The sequence below is a fragment of the Cyprinus carpio genome, chromosome B22 (assembly GCF_018340385.1).
Source record: "Cyprinus carpio isolate SPL01 chromosome B22, ASM1834038v1, whole genome shotgun sequence".
In the NCBI taxonomy this organism is placed as follows: domain Eukaryota; kingdom Metazoa; phylum Chordata; class Actinopteri; order Cypriniformes; family Cyprinidae; genus Cyprinus; species Cyprinus carpio.
In genome coordinates this window covers 31,001,747-31,019,607 of record NC_056618.1, presented here as the reverse complement: position 1 = coordinate 31,019,607, position 17,861 = coordinate 31,001,747, and the positions used below count along the sequence as shown (strand labels likewise).

The 17,861-nt window shown below is 40.1% G+C and overlaps 3 protein-coding genes across 14 annotated transcripts in view; all 3 read right to left on the bottom strand.

Annotated features, from left to right (window-relative positions):
* Positions 1-2,824: 2,824 nt before the first annotated feature.
* Positions 2,825-6,681, bottom strand: LOC109057479 (putative RNA-binding protein 15B). Its single transcript, XM_042749284.1, has one exon. The coding sequence runs from the start codon at positions 6,444-6,446 to the stop codon at positions 4,026-4,028; it is 2,421 nt and encodes an 806-aa protein (XP_042605218.1). The 5' UTR covers positions 6,447-6,681; the 3' UTR covers positions 2,825-4,025.
* A 541-nt stretch (positions 6,682-7,222) lies between these two features.
* LOC109057478 (mesencephalic astrocyte-derived neurotrophic factor-like) lies at positions 7,223-10,068 on the bottom strand. Its single transcript, XM_019074718.2, has 4 exons — positions 9,839-10,068; positions 9,140-9,267; positions 8,196-8,337; positions 7,223-7,858 (listed from the first exon to the last, which is right to left on the bottom strand). Exons 1-4 carry the CDS (start codon positions 9,924-9,926, stop codon positions 7,674-7,676), a joined length of 543 nt encoding a protein of 180 aa, XP_018930263.2. The 5' UTR covers positions 9,927-10,068; the 3' UTR covers positions 7,223-7,673.
* Positions 10,069-12,225: 2,157 nt separating this feature from the next.
* The window catches only part of dock3 (dedicator of cytokinesis 3), a 189,812-nt gene continuing 184,176 nt past the window's right edge, over positions 12,226-17,861 (bottom strand). For 11 of the 12 annotated variants that reach the window (XM_042749368.1, XM_042749366.1, XM_042749373.1 and 8 more), the window contains 2 exons: positions 16,393-16,475; positions 12,226-14,693 (listed from right to left, as the gene is read on the bottom strand). In XM_042749368.1, the coding sequence (XP_042605302.1) occupies positions 14,109-14,693; positions 16,393-16,475 (668 nt within the window). In that variant the 3' untranslated portion in view covers positions 12,226-14,108. The remainder of the gene's footprint in view (positions 14,694-16,392; positions 16,476-17,861) is intronic. The other variant, XR_006157940.1, reaches the window with a different exon arrangement.

Sequence of the window (17,861 nt, the reverse complement as noted above, 5' to 3'; positions counted from 1 at the left end):
GCGATCCGGTCGACTCCTCAGGCCGGCTGAGAGGCTGGTGGGGCCATGTTTCATTGATTTTCCTCGCTTTAATGGATTTCATTGGACCCTCTCATGATTCTGCATTAATATTTCATTACTTGTGTCTTCCATTTCCTGTGCTAAGCTAGCTTACAGTGAAGTGCTCTGGGTCGATGGACTGCTGCTACCAGGAAATGGCCAAAACCCTGAAAAAAACAGATCCACGTCTGCACCCAGGGGAGCAAACTCGTGATTTGAATCGTCAAAAGGGTAAAAACGAATCGGGTGAAGATATTAGTCAACAACCCTGAGCTGAGATGAGACTCACGTGCTCACGCTCGTGAATACATAACCTTGTGTGGTACATTTTTCATGTGAATATTTCAAAAGCAAGGTTATTTTGTCAATTCGAATGGTTTTGTTCCATGCTGTACCTGAAAGAACTAGATGTGGTGTTTAAGTTAGGAAAATCAACGTTTGATATCATATTACTGGGTTGAGGTGAATTGCTGATGGTAATGTATTCGAGTGCAATAGCGCAAACTAAAGCGATGAGACATATACAGGTCAGACGGGCTGCTGGCTCAGCACGCCATGCAAAGATGCTTTTCTTAAAAATCCTTTCAAGTGCTGCTTCAAAGGATCCATCAACGTCAATGAAGTAAAAAAAATAAATAAAATAAAATATGCATCTGTGACAAATAGTTAAGAGTTGAAAATTCAGTCCAACTAAAGCAGCTTAAAAATAAAGAGCTTTAAAAAAAAGGTTTAAAGACATCTTATGTATGTTTAATTTGGATAACTGGAATAAGAAAATCAGAAGAATTATCCTTAAAAACATTAAAACTTTTTAAGCTTCCATTAACATCCATAATTCACCTTAAACCAGTAATATGACAATGAAAGCTATAGGTTTTTTATATTTTGGACAAAATTGTAAATTTCAGAACAATTATGCCTAAAATATAAAAAACTATAGCTTTCATAGTTAGCCATATTAACTTGCTTATATAATAATAATAAAATAATTGTACAGAGTGAGAGAGATGTGGGTACATAAGTTGGTTGTAAAATTGTAATTATATTTTTATATCATATTTAAATGTACATTACCTTACTGGCCTGTTTACCATTAAATAATATTTGATAACCTCAAACCATTTCAAATAAATTTGTTGGAATTTCATGACAAACGCCTCACCTGAACTGAACATACTGCCATGTCAAGCAGCCTACTGTTTTATTTCTGAAAGACAAAATAAAACATCTAGGGTTTGTGAAACGGACAGCAGATGTAATATGGGAGGGAAGAACCGTTATTGAATGTATTATGGAGTAAAAAGCCACTAAGAAATACTTGAACTCAACGGACCTTAATGAGCGTATTGAATGCAACAGTTCAATGATGAATGGATTTGTGAACAATTCACACAATTTTGAGTTTTAAAAATGAGGTCTAGTATGTTTTACACCCATTATAGCGAACCACCGGAAGGGCCATTTGACTGATTATCATTAACTCATAATTAAACTTCAAGCCAAAACCATAACATGACTAACAGTCAAATATAAATTGATTCCGGTCACCACATATTAACTCAGTGTTTACATCACAGTTTCTCCAACAGCAGACTGCTCGGATTACACCAGTTGTTGACAAGTGCAAACACAAAAACCTGTATAAATGGGCAATTTCTAGCAATTACCTGTCACCCTGAGAGCAGGCGGTCCAGGCAATCAAGTAACTCTGAAACCTTTCTGCTCAGATAGTTGGGAAAGCACTGGGAGATCTGTCAGGATTTGACAGACAGGACTGCTGCGGCTTGATCAGTTTAGATTCTCTCATTCTGACATTGAGAAACAAGCTAATTAAGTGTTAGTCTCAAGTACAGTGCATTATAAATAATTAACAAGCTTCTGAATACAATAAGACTGGTTAATCTTCCAGCGTCATGTAGGTCTATATATTAAACAGCATAAATACCACATGCAAACTACCTCATTTGCATACTGGCATAGGGCGAAACTAAATGAAGACTGCTTTCAAGTCGGTTAAATGCAGCAACAATGTCTCAGCAAGGGTTTAATTGGTTTCATATGTTGAGTTAAGGTTGTTTTTATTTGACCACATTGCCACCTAGTGGTTTGGGGAAGTCGTGGCCTAATGGTTAGAGAGTCGGACTCCCAATCGAAGGGTTGTGAGTTCGAGTCTCGGGCCGGCAGGAATTGTGGGTGGGGGGAGTGCATGTACAGTTCTCTCTCCACCTTCAATACCATGACTTAGGTGCCCTTGAGCAAGGCATCGAACCCCCAACTGCTCCCCGGGCGCCGCAGCATAAAATGGCTGCCCACTGCTCCGGGTGTGTGTTCACAGTGTGTGTGTGTGTTCACTGCTCTGTGTGTGTGCACTTCGGATGGGTTAAATGCAGAGCACGAATTCTGAGTATGGGTCGCCATACTTGGCTGAATGTCACGTCACTTTCACTTTCAATAACACTCGCTGGTTTCATATGTTGAGTTAAGGTTGTTTTTATTTGACCACATTGCCACCTAGTGGTTACTCTAAACTACTTCACAGTCAAGCCTCATTTGAAAACTGGAGTCTTTTTTTTATTATTATTATTATTATTTAGGTTGAATGTGGTTGCCTGGTTACCACTTTAACCTTCAACTTATTTTGTAGGCAGGACTGGAATTTTGCAGATGGAAAAGTAACTATGGAGACAGGATTTATGCTCAGCGATAAAAAAAAAAAAAAAAAAAAAAATCATGACATTGAACATTGAATGCAGTTTTGCAAATAATGACGGAGGTACGATTTAAAAACAAGCACATGAAATGTTTACTTTTTTTATACGCCATACATGTTTTGCATACAGATTTCTAGAAAAAGGTATTACAAAAAAGGAGTGATAAAAGAAGGGTAAAACAACAACATGATTAGAAATAAACAATGGAAAAAATTACCGTTCAGTGCAAAGGGTTGTAGTGTTGGCAGGTGGACTTTCAAAACCCATCACTAAAATATGAAAATAACACTTGTTTCTGGTTCATACATTATTATGAGTTTCAAATCACTGGACATTTTAGAGTAGCACTTGTTTACAACGTGTTGGCTCAATGGGTTAGAATGACTTGGCAAATAGTCATTCAGTGGAGGGCAGTTGAAAAACAGCTAAGGCTTAGGAATACATTCCTACATACAAGCAAACAGTCACACAAGCTTAAACCGTAGTGTTCATAATGTTTACAAACATTAGTGTGTCTGGATCTGTACAGTACACGTATGGCCACATGACCTTTCTGTTAGTGCTGCAGGTGCATGTTTGTAACAAAATACAATAAAAAATGCAGGGGGCTCATAGACTAACTTCATTTTCTTCACGCATACCTGATGTGTTACATGGTTAAAGAGGTAGATGCCATCAGTTATGACACAAACGCCTCACCTGAACTGAACATACTGCCATGTCTAGTACTGTTTTATTTCTGAAAAAACAAAATAAAGTATCTAGGGGTTTGTGAAACGGACAGCAGATGTAATATGGGAGGGAAGAACTGCTACGGAGTTAAAAGCCACTAACAAATTATTTTACTTGAATTTCGGTCAACAGACCATAATGAGCGTATTTAATGCGACGGTTCAATGACGAATGGATTTTTTTTTAGCAATTCACACAAATTTGAGATTTAAAAATGAGATCCAGTATGTCTTACGCCCACTACAGCGAACCACCAGAAGGGGACTTCAGTCAAATTGCTTGTGCATGCAATTATATAAAACATTTTTAAATAGAATAAAACTGAAACTGTTGAACACTGCTGAGAGAAATTTAAAACCCCTTGGCGGGAATCTCATTTGCAAGTTTATAAAACAACTTCTCTGGGGATGCTATTCAATTTCCAAAACGTTTTAAGGAAATGCTGATCAAGTGTAGGAGTATTAAAGTAAAAAGCTACATCCGTCCTTAAATCATAAAAGGCATTAGAATGTTCCACACAAATTTTGAGTTGGAATTGAAGTGTTAAGGTGAGTCTCTAACAACCACGATGACCAGGTGGTCCTCCTCAAGCTTCCCGATAGTCTTCAGAGCAGTTTGGAGATACTGCTGTGAGAAGTCACATGGAGGAAAGGCGTACAACATGCCCCCCATCTCTCGTTCTTTGGGGCCGCCGAGGGGCAAGCCGATGACCCCTGCTGCCTGCTTGTTCCTAAGGTATGTCACCAGGTTGCGGAGAAGGCGCTGTTGAAGGCCCGGTTCTGGAGGAGGGGCGTCGCGGTCCACGGGCCCCTGGACTGCGAGGAGGACAGCGTAGCCATCCGGACTGCCTAGCTTGATGCGTCGCGTCACCTCGTCCAGTTTGGGCTGATCCAACCTCAGCCGCTGAGCGATTTTAAGCTGCGTGATCTTGGAACCCCCTGCTTGGTTGTCTTTCATGAGGGCGTGGAGAAAGTTCACGCCCCCCTCAAGCATGTGCATATTTGTGGGGAAACAGCTGTTTTTAAGAACGAGAGAACCGTGCCACACGCGACTCAACGTCTGGGCGTATTCGGAGAGCGTGCTGGGCTTTTTGGAGTCTGTTTTGGACTTGTCCATCTGTGAGTCAGGGTCGCTCTCGCTTTTGCGGGGATTGCGATCGCGCTCCTCCTTCCTCGGGTGCAGAGGTTCGTCCTGCGCGGGACGTTCGTCGCTGGAGTGTCTGCTGATGTCGGGGGTGTGATCAAGAGGTTCCGAGGTGGAGTCCGGAAGACGGCCGCGACCCCTATCCGGGCTGTCTTCGGGAGTAGACGGTGCTCCGCCTCTGAGCTTTGACCTCCCGCGTTCCTCGGCAGGACAGTCGATGGGACTGAGGCTCCTTCGCTTGCGCCGCTCACGTTCTAGCTCTCGTTCCTTTACCCAGCGCTCCCTGCTGCGGCTACGACTGCGCTGCCTGACGCGCCCAAACGCCTCCGGGTTCGCTCGCCGCTCAATTCCTTTCGGCGGACTCCAGTCTCGGTCCGAAAGGCGCTCTCGTTCTCGCTCTACGAACAGGGGGTGTGAGGGTGAGCGAGCCCTCGCTCTCAGTTCTCGCTCCAGGCTGTGATGGCGTCCGTAACCATCAGCTAGAAGATCGTAATGTGGAGGCGGGAGCAAAGGCGGCTGGTATTGTTGAGGGTACGCCCTCGTCTCCTCAGCTTTAGCAAAATCCACACGCAGCCGACGATTCGGACCACACAGAGGGAAGCCGCGCATCTGCGCACAAGCAGCCTGGGCTGCATCCAGGCTCTCGTAATGAATGTAAGCAAAATTATCTCCTTTCACGTAGTCTATGGTGCGAATACTCCCAAAGCGATCAAACTCACGAGCTAAAGCAGCGAGCGAGGTATTCGGACCAAGTCCGCCCACCCATAGCCGAGTCGTCGGATTGGCCTTCCCGTATCCGATCTTAATCGGGTTGCCGTTTATCATACGCCCCTGCATGGCCACTTTGGCCCGGTGAGCCATATCCAAGTTTTGAAATTTAAGAAAAGCATAAGCACCTCCTTGTCCACGAGCGGGCCGCTTAATAACGACTTCTTCAATAATCCCATACTTGTCAAATCCTTGTCGTAGTTCCACCTCAGAAATGTTATGGTCCAAGTTGCCGATGAACAAATTCCTTGTGGCTCTCTGATCGTCCTCTGGTTTTAAGTCCTCCTCGGGAAGCTGATACGCATACGCACGGCTTCTCTCCTCCAATGCGCTGTAGTAGTCCAAAACGCGGTCCCTGCTGAGTCCCATACTATCAACATAATGCCTGGGTCTCATATCTCGGAGGGCACTACTCCCAGCGCCCGGTGAAAGTGACCGCTGCCTGTAAGTGTAGGCAGCACTGTGCAGAGACACATAACTCACATCTGGAGGCGTGACACTGCGACGCCGCATGTACATGGGCTCAACTTTGAGTGGACGATCATACAGCACCAATCTGGTTTTTGCATGACGCGCTTCCCGCGCGTTTTCCGTGTGTCTGAAGTTGACGTATGCAACGCGACCCAGTTCTGGCGTGTGAGACAGCTTGACGCTCACATCCCCGAACTTTTTATACTCATGAAACAGTCCGTCCTCTACGTGTTCATCAGAGAGCTGCGATCCGAGGTTGCTGATAAGTAGTGTCTTGTATTCCAGTCGCGCGCCCACCGCGTCTGCGGATGGGGTCTTCCCTTTAGGCAGGACTGCGGTGGTTCGGAGAGGGGCTCGACCCAGCAGACCCAGTTCATGATGCGGGCGGTGATGCAGACTCTCTCTCTCCTCACGGACGCGCGGTTTTTCCCGCTCGCGGCTGCGGCTTCGTTTGTGATAAGCTCGGCTCTCGGCGAGCAGCAGCGCGAGCGGCGGGTTCGGTTCTCGCTCTCGGTCCCGCTCGCGGACGCGTTTGGCGAGCGTTCTGGACGGACTCGCGTCGCGCTCGGCCTGCCTCTTCATTTCACAGTGATGCACCCGCCGCAAGAATATAAAAATCAGCTGCGAGGTGAAATCTCACGGCTCCGGGAGATTTTGCACATCCGTGAGGAGGGTCTTAGCAAACGTTCGCACTGGAAAACGTTCACCTAGATGTTGAATTTCGCAGATAAAAACAAAACGACAAACATTAGCGTCCCCTCAGCTGCATCTATTCCGCCATCTTGGACAAAAGGAATGTGCGCGCTCCGCGAGTGGGAGGAGACTCTGCTGACGTCAGAACATATCGCGTGACGTTGTAGTTGTGGAAAATCAATACTATTGACAATAAAAATAAAGTTCTAAGAGCGAATGTATTCATTCGTTTCAATAGAATTAGTCTGATATGGATTACTATCCTACTGCACAATACTTTGGTTAAATTATATGTTAAATAATACACATTTTTGCAAATCTAACATCTCTATGAGTTCAGAAAATGCGCACTTTAGTATATACACAACCAATACATGCATCACTATCATATGATACAACTATAATGAATAAGAAAATTTGAATTGCATAACCATAAAATTTCTGTGCATGAACTTTAATGTACCATAAGCTGTAATGTTATTCAAATACATGCAATGACTATTGCATAACCATAAAAATCTTTTCATTACCGTGGTAAATGGGTATTTTGGTACTTAAATGAATTCTATTTCCCTGAAGGACATTTTACAAAAAGATTAAACAGGTAAAATGATAAATAAAAACTCAAACAGAAAAATAATAAACTAAAAAAGGACAAGACAAACTTCTTTTCTTCTTTTAATGAAAAAGACAGTATAACTGTATTAAACATTTTACAGCAAAGTCCACTCAAACTGACCCACGCATTTTGAAGATGAGACTCTCATTCATTATATTATTAATATAATGTGCCAACTAAGAAAGTCTATACCCTCAAAAGTGAAAATGAAAATTAAACTAGGCAAAGTGTGTCAAACACATTTCCCATAACGTCAGGAGACAAACACAGGTTGTGTTGGATATTAGTCAGAACAAACACATTGCAAGTTATAAATTAAAGGTTGTATTTTCACAGAAGTGCATTTATTCGGTTTCTTGATGTTTACCCCTGGAGTACATGGTAAAATGACAACACAATGCAGACCCCACTGTTAGGTGGTCTGTCAGCTGCACAGCGCAGATCTTCCACCCTAAATGCCTTTGGCTGCTGCCTTGGTCCCATAATTCCCTGCGAGTTTACAGATCTGTCCGTGCCTTGGCCGCGTTGGGAGCATACTTGGGCATCAGCTCATTGATCTTGCGGATAAAGTCGGATTTCTCCACGCATCCTTTGCAGGATTCGCCCCATTCCTCCAAAATTTTCTTCAGATCTTTCACTTTCAACTTCTTCAGGTCGACGGAGCTCAAGTCAACTTGTTTAACCAAAAAAATAAAACAATAAAAATAAAACAATAAAAATAAAACATAAAAATGCAATTTTTTAAATTCCATTTAAAATAGAGCGGCTATAACTCAATATATTGACCAAAATTTTTATTTAAATTTTTTTTAAATTTTTTTTTAAATACTATTTAAATTTAAATTTAAAATAGAGCGGCTATAACTCAATATATTGACCAGAGCGATTAATTCATCATCTTGAGCTGGGCAGGATGCTTAAACAAACATAACAATGGATATGATATAGTTATGCGTTGACCAATTGGTCAACCACTAGAGAGATCCAATAAATTAGTCCGTGGAAACTTTTCAACTTACCATATTTCAGTTCACAGATTTGACTGTCCTTCTTTTTGAGCTTTTCACAGATCTTTTCCACTGGCACATGGTAACTCATGGGTTTGGAAACTTCATTGACTATTTTTGTTGCTGCATCACTTGTTGCCCCTATATAATAACACTGCACATGCACAAAAAAACATTAAAAGTAAGTATAAACAAGCAACAATTATGGAAGATAAGAGGAATATTTCAGCCGATAATGAAAATTTGATCTATCTAACTCTATCTCAGGCCATCTAAGATGTAGATGAGTTTGTTTCTTCATCAGATTTGAAGAAATGCAGCATTACATCACTTGCTCACCAGTGGATCCTCTGCAGTGAATGGGTGCCGTCAGAATGAGAGTCCAAACAGCTGACCAACACCTGAATCAGAAAAAAAAAACACTAACTTCTTGTGAAGTGAAAACTGCATGTTCAAAAGAAACAAATCCATCAAGATGTTTTTAATTTCAAAATGTTGCTTCAGGCTAAATACTTGTCTGAATCAGAAGAGAAATATGCACAGATCAAGCACCATTTACAAGTGAAAACAGCCCAAAACATGCTCTAAACAAATATGCTGGTGGGTTTAAATGTGAGAGGACAACAGGAGATGGAATTTTTCACTGGAGGAAACGTTATTATCGAAAGAAGTATTTTGCTCAGTAGTGAAGGTTTGAAGTCACAATGCCTTAATAATGGATTTGTTTCTTATAAACTGGAGTGATGTGGATTATTGTGATGTTTTTAACAGCTGTTTTGACTCTCATTCTGACGGCACCCATTCACTGCAGAGGATCCATTGGTGAGCAAGTGATGTAATACTGAATTTCTCCAAATCTGATGAAGAAACAAACTCATCTGCATCTTCGATGAACTCAGGGTGAGTAAATTGTACATTTTTTGGGGGGTGAACTGTCCCTTCAAACACACACTTACAAATCGGTTTTCTTTTCCTTTGGCCTCTTTGCAAGATTTTAGAAGAGCTTTTTCGATGGAGTCACTGTCGAACTTGACGTCGTTGTCTTGTAGCGTCTGGTAAAACCGTTCCAGGAAACCCACACAGACTGCAATACAACAATCATACACAGAGAAGTTCTATTAAATAAAATTAGTCACATTTATGAAAATATATAACATAGTATAGTCAATTATTAATTCATTGAGCCCTTTGTAAATAAGAGAATAAGCAATTATGACCAAAGGGTCATTTGAACAGGTGTGCCATCTAGATATGATAAAGTGCTTATTATTGATAATAACCTGCATTATGTTATCAACTGCGTACAGTATGGTATGACTTTTACTGAAAAGAAAACCTAATTTACAAAATTACATAATTGCCTTTAAAAACACTAATATAAAACACTTTTTAATATATTGCACTTTAAACTTTGCATATATTATAAACATGCATTATTACAAAAACACGTTTAGCCTATAACAGCACCTTAAACACTAAAAAAAAAAATAATTACTGATGCAATAACTGGAAGTAGTCTGAGGAAACACACGAAATTATACCTACTAATAATTAAATAAACTAAACATACAGCATAAACTAAAGAAGATGAATGAAACGCAGATGTAAGGCGCTCCTGCGTATGTTTATACTATGAACATATGAACCAAACTCACCTTCACACTCTCCATCCTTCAAAGCTTCAGTGCAGCTCGGCACCAGCGTGAGGGCCAGTGCCACAGAAAGCCCACTTAAATATATCATCCTAAAACCAAAGAAACGCGTTTAACTACTTAAACAGGCTATGGAAAAGTGCTAAACTGGGTTTTGAAAGATCATTAAAGATACCGGCTCGACAACACGCAATATACTGTTTCAACAGCGCTTCCTATTGAAAGGTCCCGCCCACTCTCCGTTCTGATTGGTTACCGTTCCACTCTTCGCGCGTCTATTGGCTGGCTCGTGACGTCGCAACACGCACTCTTTTCAGAATGGATGTGCAGTGCTCATCCAGGGAGTGAGTCCAGTTGGCGGCCTGTGATTGGTTGTGAAGGTGAATTCTCTCGGTGACGATTTAGGGCTTGGTGACGTGTTGGCTGCACCAGCGCCATATTTGTAGTTCTTTGTCGTCCGTTTATAAGATAACTCGTCATTCGAGTGGGCGAAACGAGATATTAATGTTTATGTTAGTAAGAAAGACTATTACAAAAGAAGACTATTTGGCTGTTGATTGTATACTGAGAATTAACACTGTATTCCAAAGAAAGAAAGGAAGGCAAATATCAGTTGATAAAACATTATCTTTAATAATAGGCATTATTAATGAATTACACGTCACAGCGGTTAAGTGAGTAGGAAAAAAATGTGTGTATTTACATCTAAAATCCACACCACATTTATTCATGCTAGCACAATATATACAGAAAAAATACTTTGAGAATACTTGTACAAAGGTTTTCGTAGTTCTGCATGGTAAAACAAAACGCTCTTCAGATTTCAATGCAAAATACACAAAATAACTGTAGTGATTAGGCCATTGAAAGATTGTTTTTTTTTCTTTTTTCATGTTCGCAGTTTAGTTTTAAAAACACATTTACATCAGAAAGTACAAGGCAGACAATTAATTTCAGTCTATACATGATTTGTCCCTCTTGACCATATAAATACAAAGCTTTTGAAGGATTATATATACAAAATAAAGCCAAACGTAATGTGTGGTACGAACTGTAATGCAGACCAGAGCGTTTAGTATCTTTACTCATATGTACAGAGACAATTTCATCCTCTTAGATTACCAGAAACGGCCATTTCCAATATAAGGCAATCAATCCTTTCAGCAAAATACAGGAAAATTAACCCAATATTTTATTAGCAATTCACACTAATCACTATTGAGATGAACAGAAAATATTGAATTATAGATGCTGATCAGGGCAACCTCATCATGTGAAAAATAAAATGTCACCCTCAGTCTGAAACTCTGAATCCAAAACTGTCGGTTTGCCTCCACGGAGATATCAAACATGTAAAATATGTACACTCGTTTTTTTTTGTGCCAAATGACTAACCTTCATTTGATGAATTGTGATTATAATACGCTTCAAACTTATTTTTTTTGCTTGATTATGCAAGCAAAATTAGAACGGTGAATGAATACAAGACGCACTGTATCCGTCAGTCTGTATTTACATGCAAAATGTCTAGAAAGCCATAATAAGAAATGCTCAAAACAATAAATATTAATGCTTTTTTTAGTTTATCAGTGCTAATATTCACAGAATGGGCCGTCACAGATACACTCTCTCTTATAACACTCGATCTTTGCATAGATTCCAGTTCCGTCCCTGATCATTCAATATTTAATGTGTAGAAAATGATTTATTAACCTTAAGATATTACGGTTAATATAAATAATTATTAATAACTCATCAGTCAAACCATTTCTATATGTCTTTGGAGACATAACACTCTTACTTCATCATTATGTGTCTATAATTAAGTAAACAAAAACCAATAATTATAAATAATAATCTACAAATACATACCATCACCAGTTACCCAAGTTTTACTTCAGGAGGAAGTGCATACATATGAATAGACAGAATGGAGATACATTTGCAGTTTTGTCTGACTGAAGGAAAACAGACGGGAATATTCATTATGTAATGAATTAAGAGATTCCCGCATCTAAAGAAGGTCCTCTATCAAAACATTGATAGACACTTTCCCTGACCATAACAAGGCCTTTAGTGATGAACTATCAGTCCTATCAGCCATTAACATGCATTTCTCTCTGTACATATACTGCCATGAACAGTACAGTCTTCATATCATAAAAGCACAAAAACGCTGTTAAGTTAGCGTTAAACTTGCCTTTTGCCTTTGATATTCTTCAAGTATTGGTGTTGAAGTACATTTCATACTACGACCAGTCTTAAGTGTATACTTGTAAGCCAGAAATTTATTAGACTCTAAAATTAATGGGACAATACCCATAATAGCAATAATACAATTTTTTCAAAAAAACCAAATTAAAGGCCAATACAATTTTTTTTACAAAAAATATAGACTCTAAAATTAATGGGACAATACCCATAATAGCAATAATAATTTTTTTTTTTACAAAAAATAAAATACAGATTTTACCATTTGTTGCTTTCTTGGATGCATGTTCTTGCTTTCTTTTGGAAAATGAAATTAAAATGGGCCAGCAGATTTAAGTTTTTCCTGCCACTTAAGTTTACTCCAGACTCAATATGCAGTGTTTTGCTTAAAGCAGATATAATTAATAGTTTCACATGACATGAAATGCTAGTTAATGGTGTTGTGGATGAGGATGTGTAGATATACAGTACAAGCAATATCTCTACCAGACCCTCCCTTCAAGTGATGTAGCGTAATATTATCACCACCATTGAAGAGAACATGCACATTGTACATAAAAATTAGCTTTTTAAATAACACATACGTTCAAGTCGTCAGAAGTTAATATGCAAAGAACATCAGGTACCGAATTTGTATCTATCGGCAGCGGAAAGACTTATCGAAGTCACTCAACTCACAACATAAAACACACTCATGAATCTTGCCTTGTTTCCATCTTTAGAAATGTGTCATATAATCTTTCATAGCAATATAGTGTATGATATCATCTAAGCTGTATTTATTCTAACTCTCTTTTCATATTTTTTTATACTTTACAATTATATTAAAGTCTTGGAATTTTATAACAGCTCTATCTAAAAATATACTTCTTTATGAAAACTGTCAACTCAGAGCAACGGAAATCAATTCCCAAAGGAACCTACTGAGACCGAAAGCCGCTTTACCGTGAGGAGACATCTGTGAAATGGCTTTGATTTAACAGCGCTTTGGCTGTTGTGTTATTAGTGTAACGGGGTAGTAGTGTTGAGAGTGGCTGATTTGCTTTCGCAGCACGACAATATTGTGGGTGTAATGAGGCTTTACGAAGATTGTAAAAGCCTCTTACTGTCACATCAGTGCAGATTCTCTCTGAGGAGAAGCTTCCCGCAACCGTGCAGGAGCTAGCAGACGTTCTGTTAAGTGTTTTTAGGTTGGTAATGAAGTGTTAGCATGTTATATCAACCGCTGTGTTAATAAAACCACGTCTGAGGCTTTTGCATTGGACTGGGAAGTATCTTGTCAGAAGAAATTAGAATTTAGTCAATGACGTTATCTTTGTGGATCTGAAATCCACCCTTATGTGGGCTACCGAGATGAAAGTGAACTTAATTTAAATTTTAGCCACTATTGAAGGAACCACAGATCCACTTTTGACCACTTTCTAAATTATTTATAAATAGCTAGATTAAAAAATAATATATATATATTATATAGACAAAAATAATAAGGTATTTGGTGCTCCAAGGTTAAGTGCTAATGTGCAACCCAACCAGAACAACATCTATTTGAAAGTATTTTTAAAGTTGTGTGTTGTCAATCAATCAAAACTATTGTAATGATGGTTATGAAGTGTTAACAAGTTGTAGACCTTGACAAGAGGTGTATCTCTCTCTTAGGACACAAAACGCTTGGATCTGGCACACCTGAAAACCACCTGAATGTGATTTTGTGCTTCCTGTTTCATCTTAAAGTCTGTTTTCTTAACTTTCGGGACTATATCTGTATTATCCAATCAATATACTGATACTAATGAGGGGAAGTAGCTTTGGCTCTACAAGCAGTTTGAACTCAAGGTTTCTGGGCAACTCCCAATCAACAACCACTAAGCACACAACAAAATGTCTCACTAGCATGTAGAAACTCAGCAACATGTCAAGCACTTCTTAAAAGGTTTCAAAGACCTACACTGGATACATGGGAAGTAGAGTAGATGTTCAAACCCAGTCAGTTCTTGGGACTTTCCCAGAACCCAACCACCTATCACACTAAAGCCAACAGTCCAAGCTTAACCTTGCTCTTCATTTATTCTTCACTGATGCCATGTTCCCAGGCCACCTTGGCCTGCTCCTCCTTGTTAGTGAGCAGAGGCTGTGAAATCTTGCGGGGCATTGGCCTTGGAACCAGCCGCAGGTCTTCTTCAGGGATACACCCTTCCCTCAGGTAAGGTTTGAGAGGCAGAGCAGGTGCAAGCTCATGGTGGTGGTAGTGCGGATGGGTGATGTGTATTGCATGTGGGTGGGGATGGTGGAGATGAAGGTGATGATGGTGGTGCCCATCGGTGGGCATCCCTGGGGTTACGCCCAACGGGGCTGAATGACTACGACAGGGAGCGGGTTTGAGTGGGTCCAGAACTTCTGGCTCGGAGACGCTGTAGCGTACAGGGAGGTAGGGGCTCTCGGCTTCCTCTGTGTCCGTGGTCCAGGCCTGGCTGCTCGGCATCGAGTCCAAGGTGTCGGCACGAGCCGGAGGCTCGGAGGAGGACTGGGCGAAGTTGCTCTCGCTCAAGGAGGAGACGCCACTGCTGGCGCTGCCGGACAAGGTGGAGTTACTGCCATCCAGGCCCGATTGTGGACTGGTGGGTGAGGCAGGTATAGGGTGCAGGGGTGACTGGTGAGGAAAGGTAAACAAGTAGTTTATATACAATATATTGCATTAGCACCTTATCTGTTACAGTGTTAAAACGAAAGACCAGTAGGAAGACATTAGAAAAAGATAACAAGAGATATCCTGATAACATGATATTGAGCAAGTATAGACCAATATCAAATCTTCCTTTTATATGCAAGATTATTGAAAAGGTAGTTTTTAATCAGCTGAACAACTTCTTAAATTCAAATGGATACCTGGACAATTTTCAATCTAGTTTCCGACCTCATCACAGCACAAAGATAGCGCTCATTAAGATAATGAATTATATTCGCTTTAATTCTGATTCTGGCAAAATATCATTGCTGGTACTACTAGATCTTAGTGCTGAGTTTGACACTGTCGATCATAACATACTTCTAGATAGACTGGAACCTCATCACACTTGTTGATCTTTCCATGAACTTCCAGGGATAGTACACCCAAAAATCAAAATTATTTTATGAACTTGTCTACTAACCTATGTTAGAATGAATAGATCAGCCATGAAACTTTATTTGCATTCTAATTAAGTCAATTTAATGTTCCTAATCAGATTTAGTACTCATTACTGTTTACCTATGAAACCAGGACATATTCAATTAATGCTGCATCTGTGACCTATGCGTGTCCTCATCTTAGCCCACCCCCTCCCCAGCACCACCTGTCTAGATCTGCTATATGGGGGAATCTTCCTTTCTCTAGCAGCAGCAGCATGTATCCTTAATTTTATGATCCGAGCATTTAGCAGAAGCAAGTCTACCTGCTCTGCAGTAGCAGCAGCTTTTCAGATCTAGTCCACCAAGACCAAACCTTTGTACATTCTATTTACAATAATAAAGATTTTACAATCTATCCCAAGAGTTCTCATGACTGAAATCTATTCATAAATTCAAAAATTATTTGATGTACAATAGAGACTTGCAAATATGTTTACCCAAAAGAATGGCATTTCCAAAAAACACCATTAACCACATCAACCAACAAAAACCATCAAATTAAAATTCTAGTATATTGATCAAATTTGGATTGAAATGTAGATTTCCAGAAGCAGGATTGAGCACTGCTTTCAGTCACTATCAGAGATAAAGTCTACCTTCTAACTGTGACTAAATATTTTACAGAACAATAACACTTTTCATTCCAAAGACATTTAAATATTTCTCTATTTTCAACTTTTTATTTTAATTTGCCTTCCCATCTAGGGGTCTAATAAACGTGGCACTGTATTTTAACAATATTTTTGGATCTTGACAAATTGCTTTTGCTCTTTTTTCTAATTCACTTGGTATAAAAGTGTCTGCTAAATCCACAAATGTAAAAGTTTTTTTTCTGGATAACTGAATCCTTCAAATTTCATTTTACAAATTTTCATCCAACTGATGTTCAGAGAAAATACAACCCAGGCATATACATTCACAAACACATAATAATTGCACTACTGATGCATCCATATACAAATGCACACAAATTACAATATGAACCCAAAACACTTTAGCATCTTAGGGACACCAAGGACTCCCAAACACTGAAAAATTTTCTGAACCAGACTCAGGTACAGTTCGGCTTAGGGTGAATTTGACTGGGGGACATCTGAGGTCTACAGGACGTAAGACATCTTGGAATGCTAGTGTAGACATGCATGACAAAGACTAACAGGACACATCTAGACAGAGGATACCTTTCTTAAAGAACGCGCGGGGAGAGCTGGAGGGAGTTCGTTGATCTGGTGGTGGAAAGCATCAAAGTGCATCGAGAAGTGTCCTAAAGGGGAGACACAGTTGGACAGAACCAGGGTTGGAAAGAGCACACGCCGGAACACACTTGCGCGCAAACACACGTCAGCATGCGCATTCACTCAGCAAGCACTATGAAGGATTCTTTCTGAACTGTTCAGAGGAGATTAATGAGTTGGGAAGAGGGAATGAGGAGCATTGGATCAGCAGAGGATCAATGATCAAATGTGACAATAACTATTAAAGGGGTCATATGATGCTGCTATTTGGTGTAATGAAATGTGTTTATGTGGTTTAAGGTTCAAAAAACACATTATTTTCCACATACTGTACATTATTCTTTCTCCTCTATGCCCCTCCTTCTGAAACACATCGATTTTTACAAATCTCACAAATACCAAAAGCGATAACAAAAATGATACGCCACCTACCAAACTCTTATTCAGTCTCCAAATACCTCAAGCGTGTGATGGAAATGTTACACCCCTTAACATATTGTGATACCCTGTCCGGCCGGAACGACAAGACATAAACATAAAACCCATTATAAACGTGATATAAACATGATTTCTAGTCGTGTCCTCTTTTGGAAGGCCAAACAAAGTAGCTTCACTTTCTCAACGAAACAGTGTCACACACCTAGAGTGAGCGGAGGCCGGCTTAAGTGTGCAGAGGCGGGGGTGGGTGGGGGCGAGATTCTACAAAGAAGTGTCCATTTGGCTTGCGGCAACCACATGTGACGACCTCGGGCTGGACGATCCACAGTGCAGAGTTAATATATTTCCTCAGCAATCAGCATGGATCAGCTCCTGGCATGACGGAGCAGATATCATCCTCTTTTGGAATGCTAAACAAAGTAGTTTCACTTTCAGAATGAAACACACAGTGTCTATACGATATGGCGGCGGTGGCGGCAACAACAATACTACAACGAGAATAAAAGGTATGCCTTCTTTCTTTTTGTAATCTTTCTACATAGTGACGGAGAGATGTGAGGTAATATAAATTTTTTTTTTTCCTCGTCTCAAGAAATATCTGTGTCCACACAAAACCACAAAACCGACACAAAACAATGTAGTATACATGCCAGACCAGCATGTGGCGCTATAGTTCTGCCACAGAGATACACTAAAAATGGAGAAGAAGACTTGGACTATGCGCAGAAACCTTGCGCGCAGTGTTTTACATGTTACATGTTACATGTTTTTGTTATCCGTGTTAATGTTAGTTAATAAAAAGACAATCGTTCAGTGTTTGTTCATGTTTTTGTTGCTGTTACGTTACGTACCGGTATCTGACTAGGGGTGAGACGTGGGCTGATGACGTCATCGTTTCAGAAAATATACGAATTTGCTGTCCACACGAAAACACAAAGGCGGCGTTTTCAAATTTATCCACTCTGGGACCCCGTTTC

Excerpts from the sequence above, each read along its gene's own strand:
- LOC109057478 (XM_019074718.2), bottom strand. The coding sequence starts at position 9,926 with ATGATATATTTAAGTGGGCTTTCTGTGGCACTGGCCCTCACGCTGGTG. Across the intron at positions 9,268-9,838 it reads GAAGGATGGAGAGTGTGAAG|TCTGTGTGGGTTTCCTGGAA; the intron begins GTGAGTTTGGTT and ends GTTGTATTGCAG. Across the intron at positions 8,338-9,139 it reads AAGGAAAAGAAAACCGATTT|TGTTATTATATAGGGGCAAC; the intron begins GTAAGTGTGTGT and ends GTGCATGTGCAG.
- LOC109057479 (XM_042749284.1), bottom strand. The coding sequence starts at position 6,446 with ATGAAGAGGCAGGCCGAGCGCGACGCGAGTCCGTCCAGAACGCTCGCC.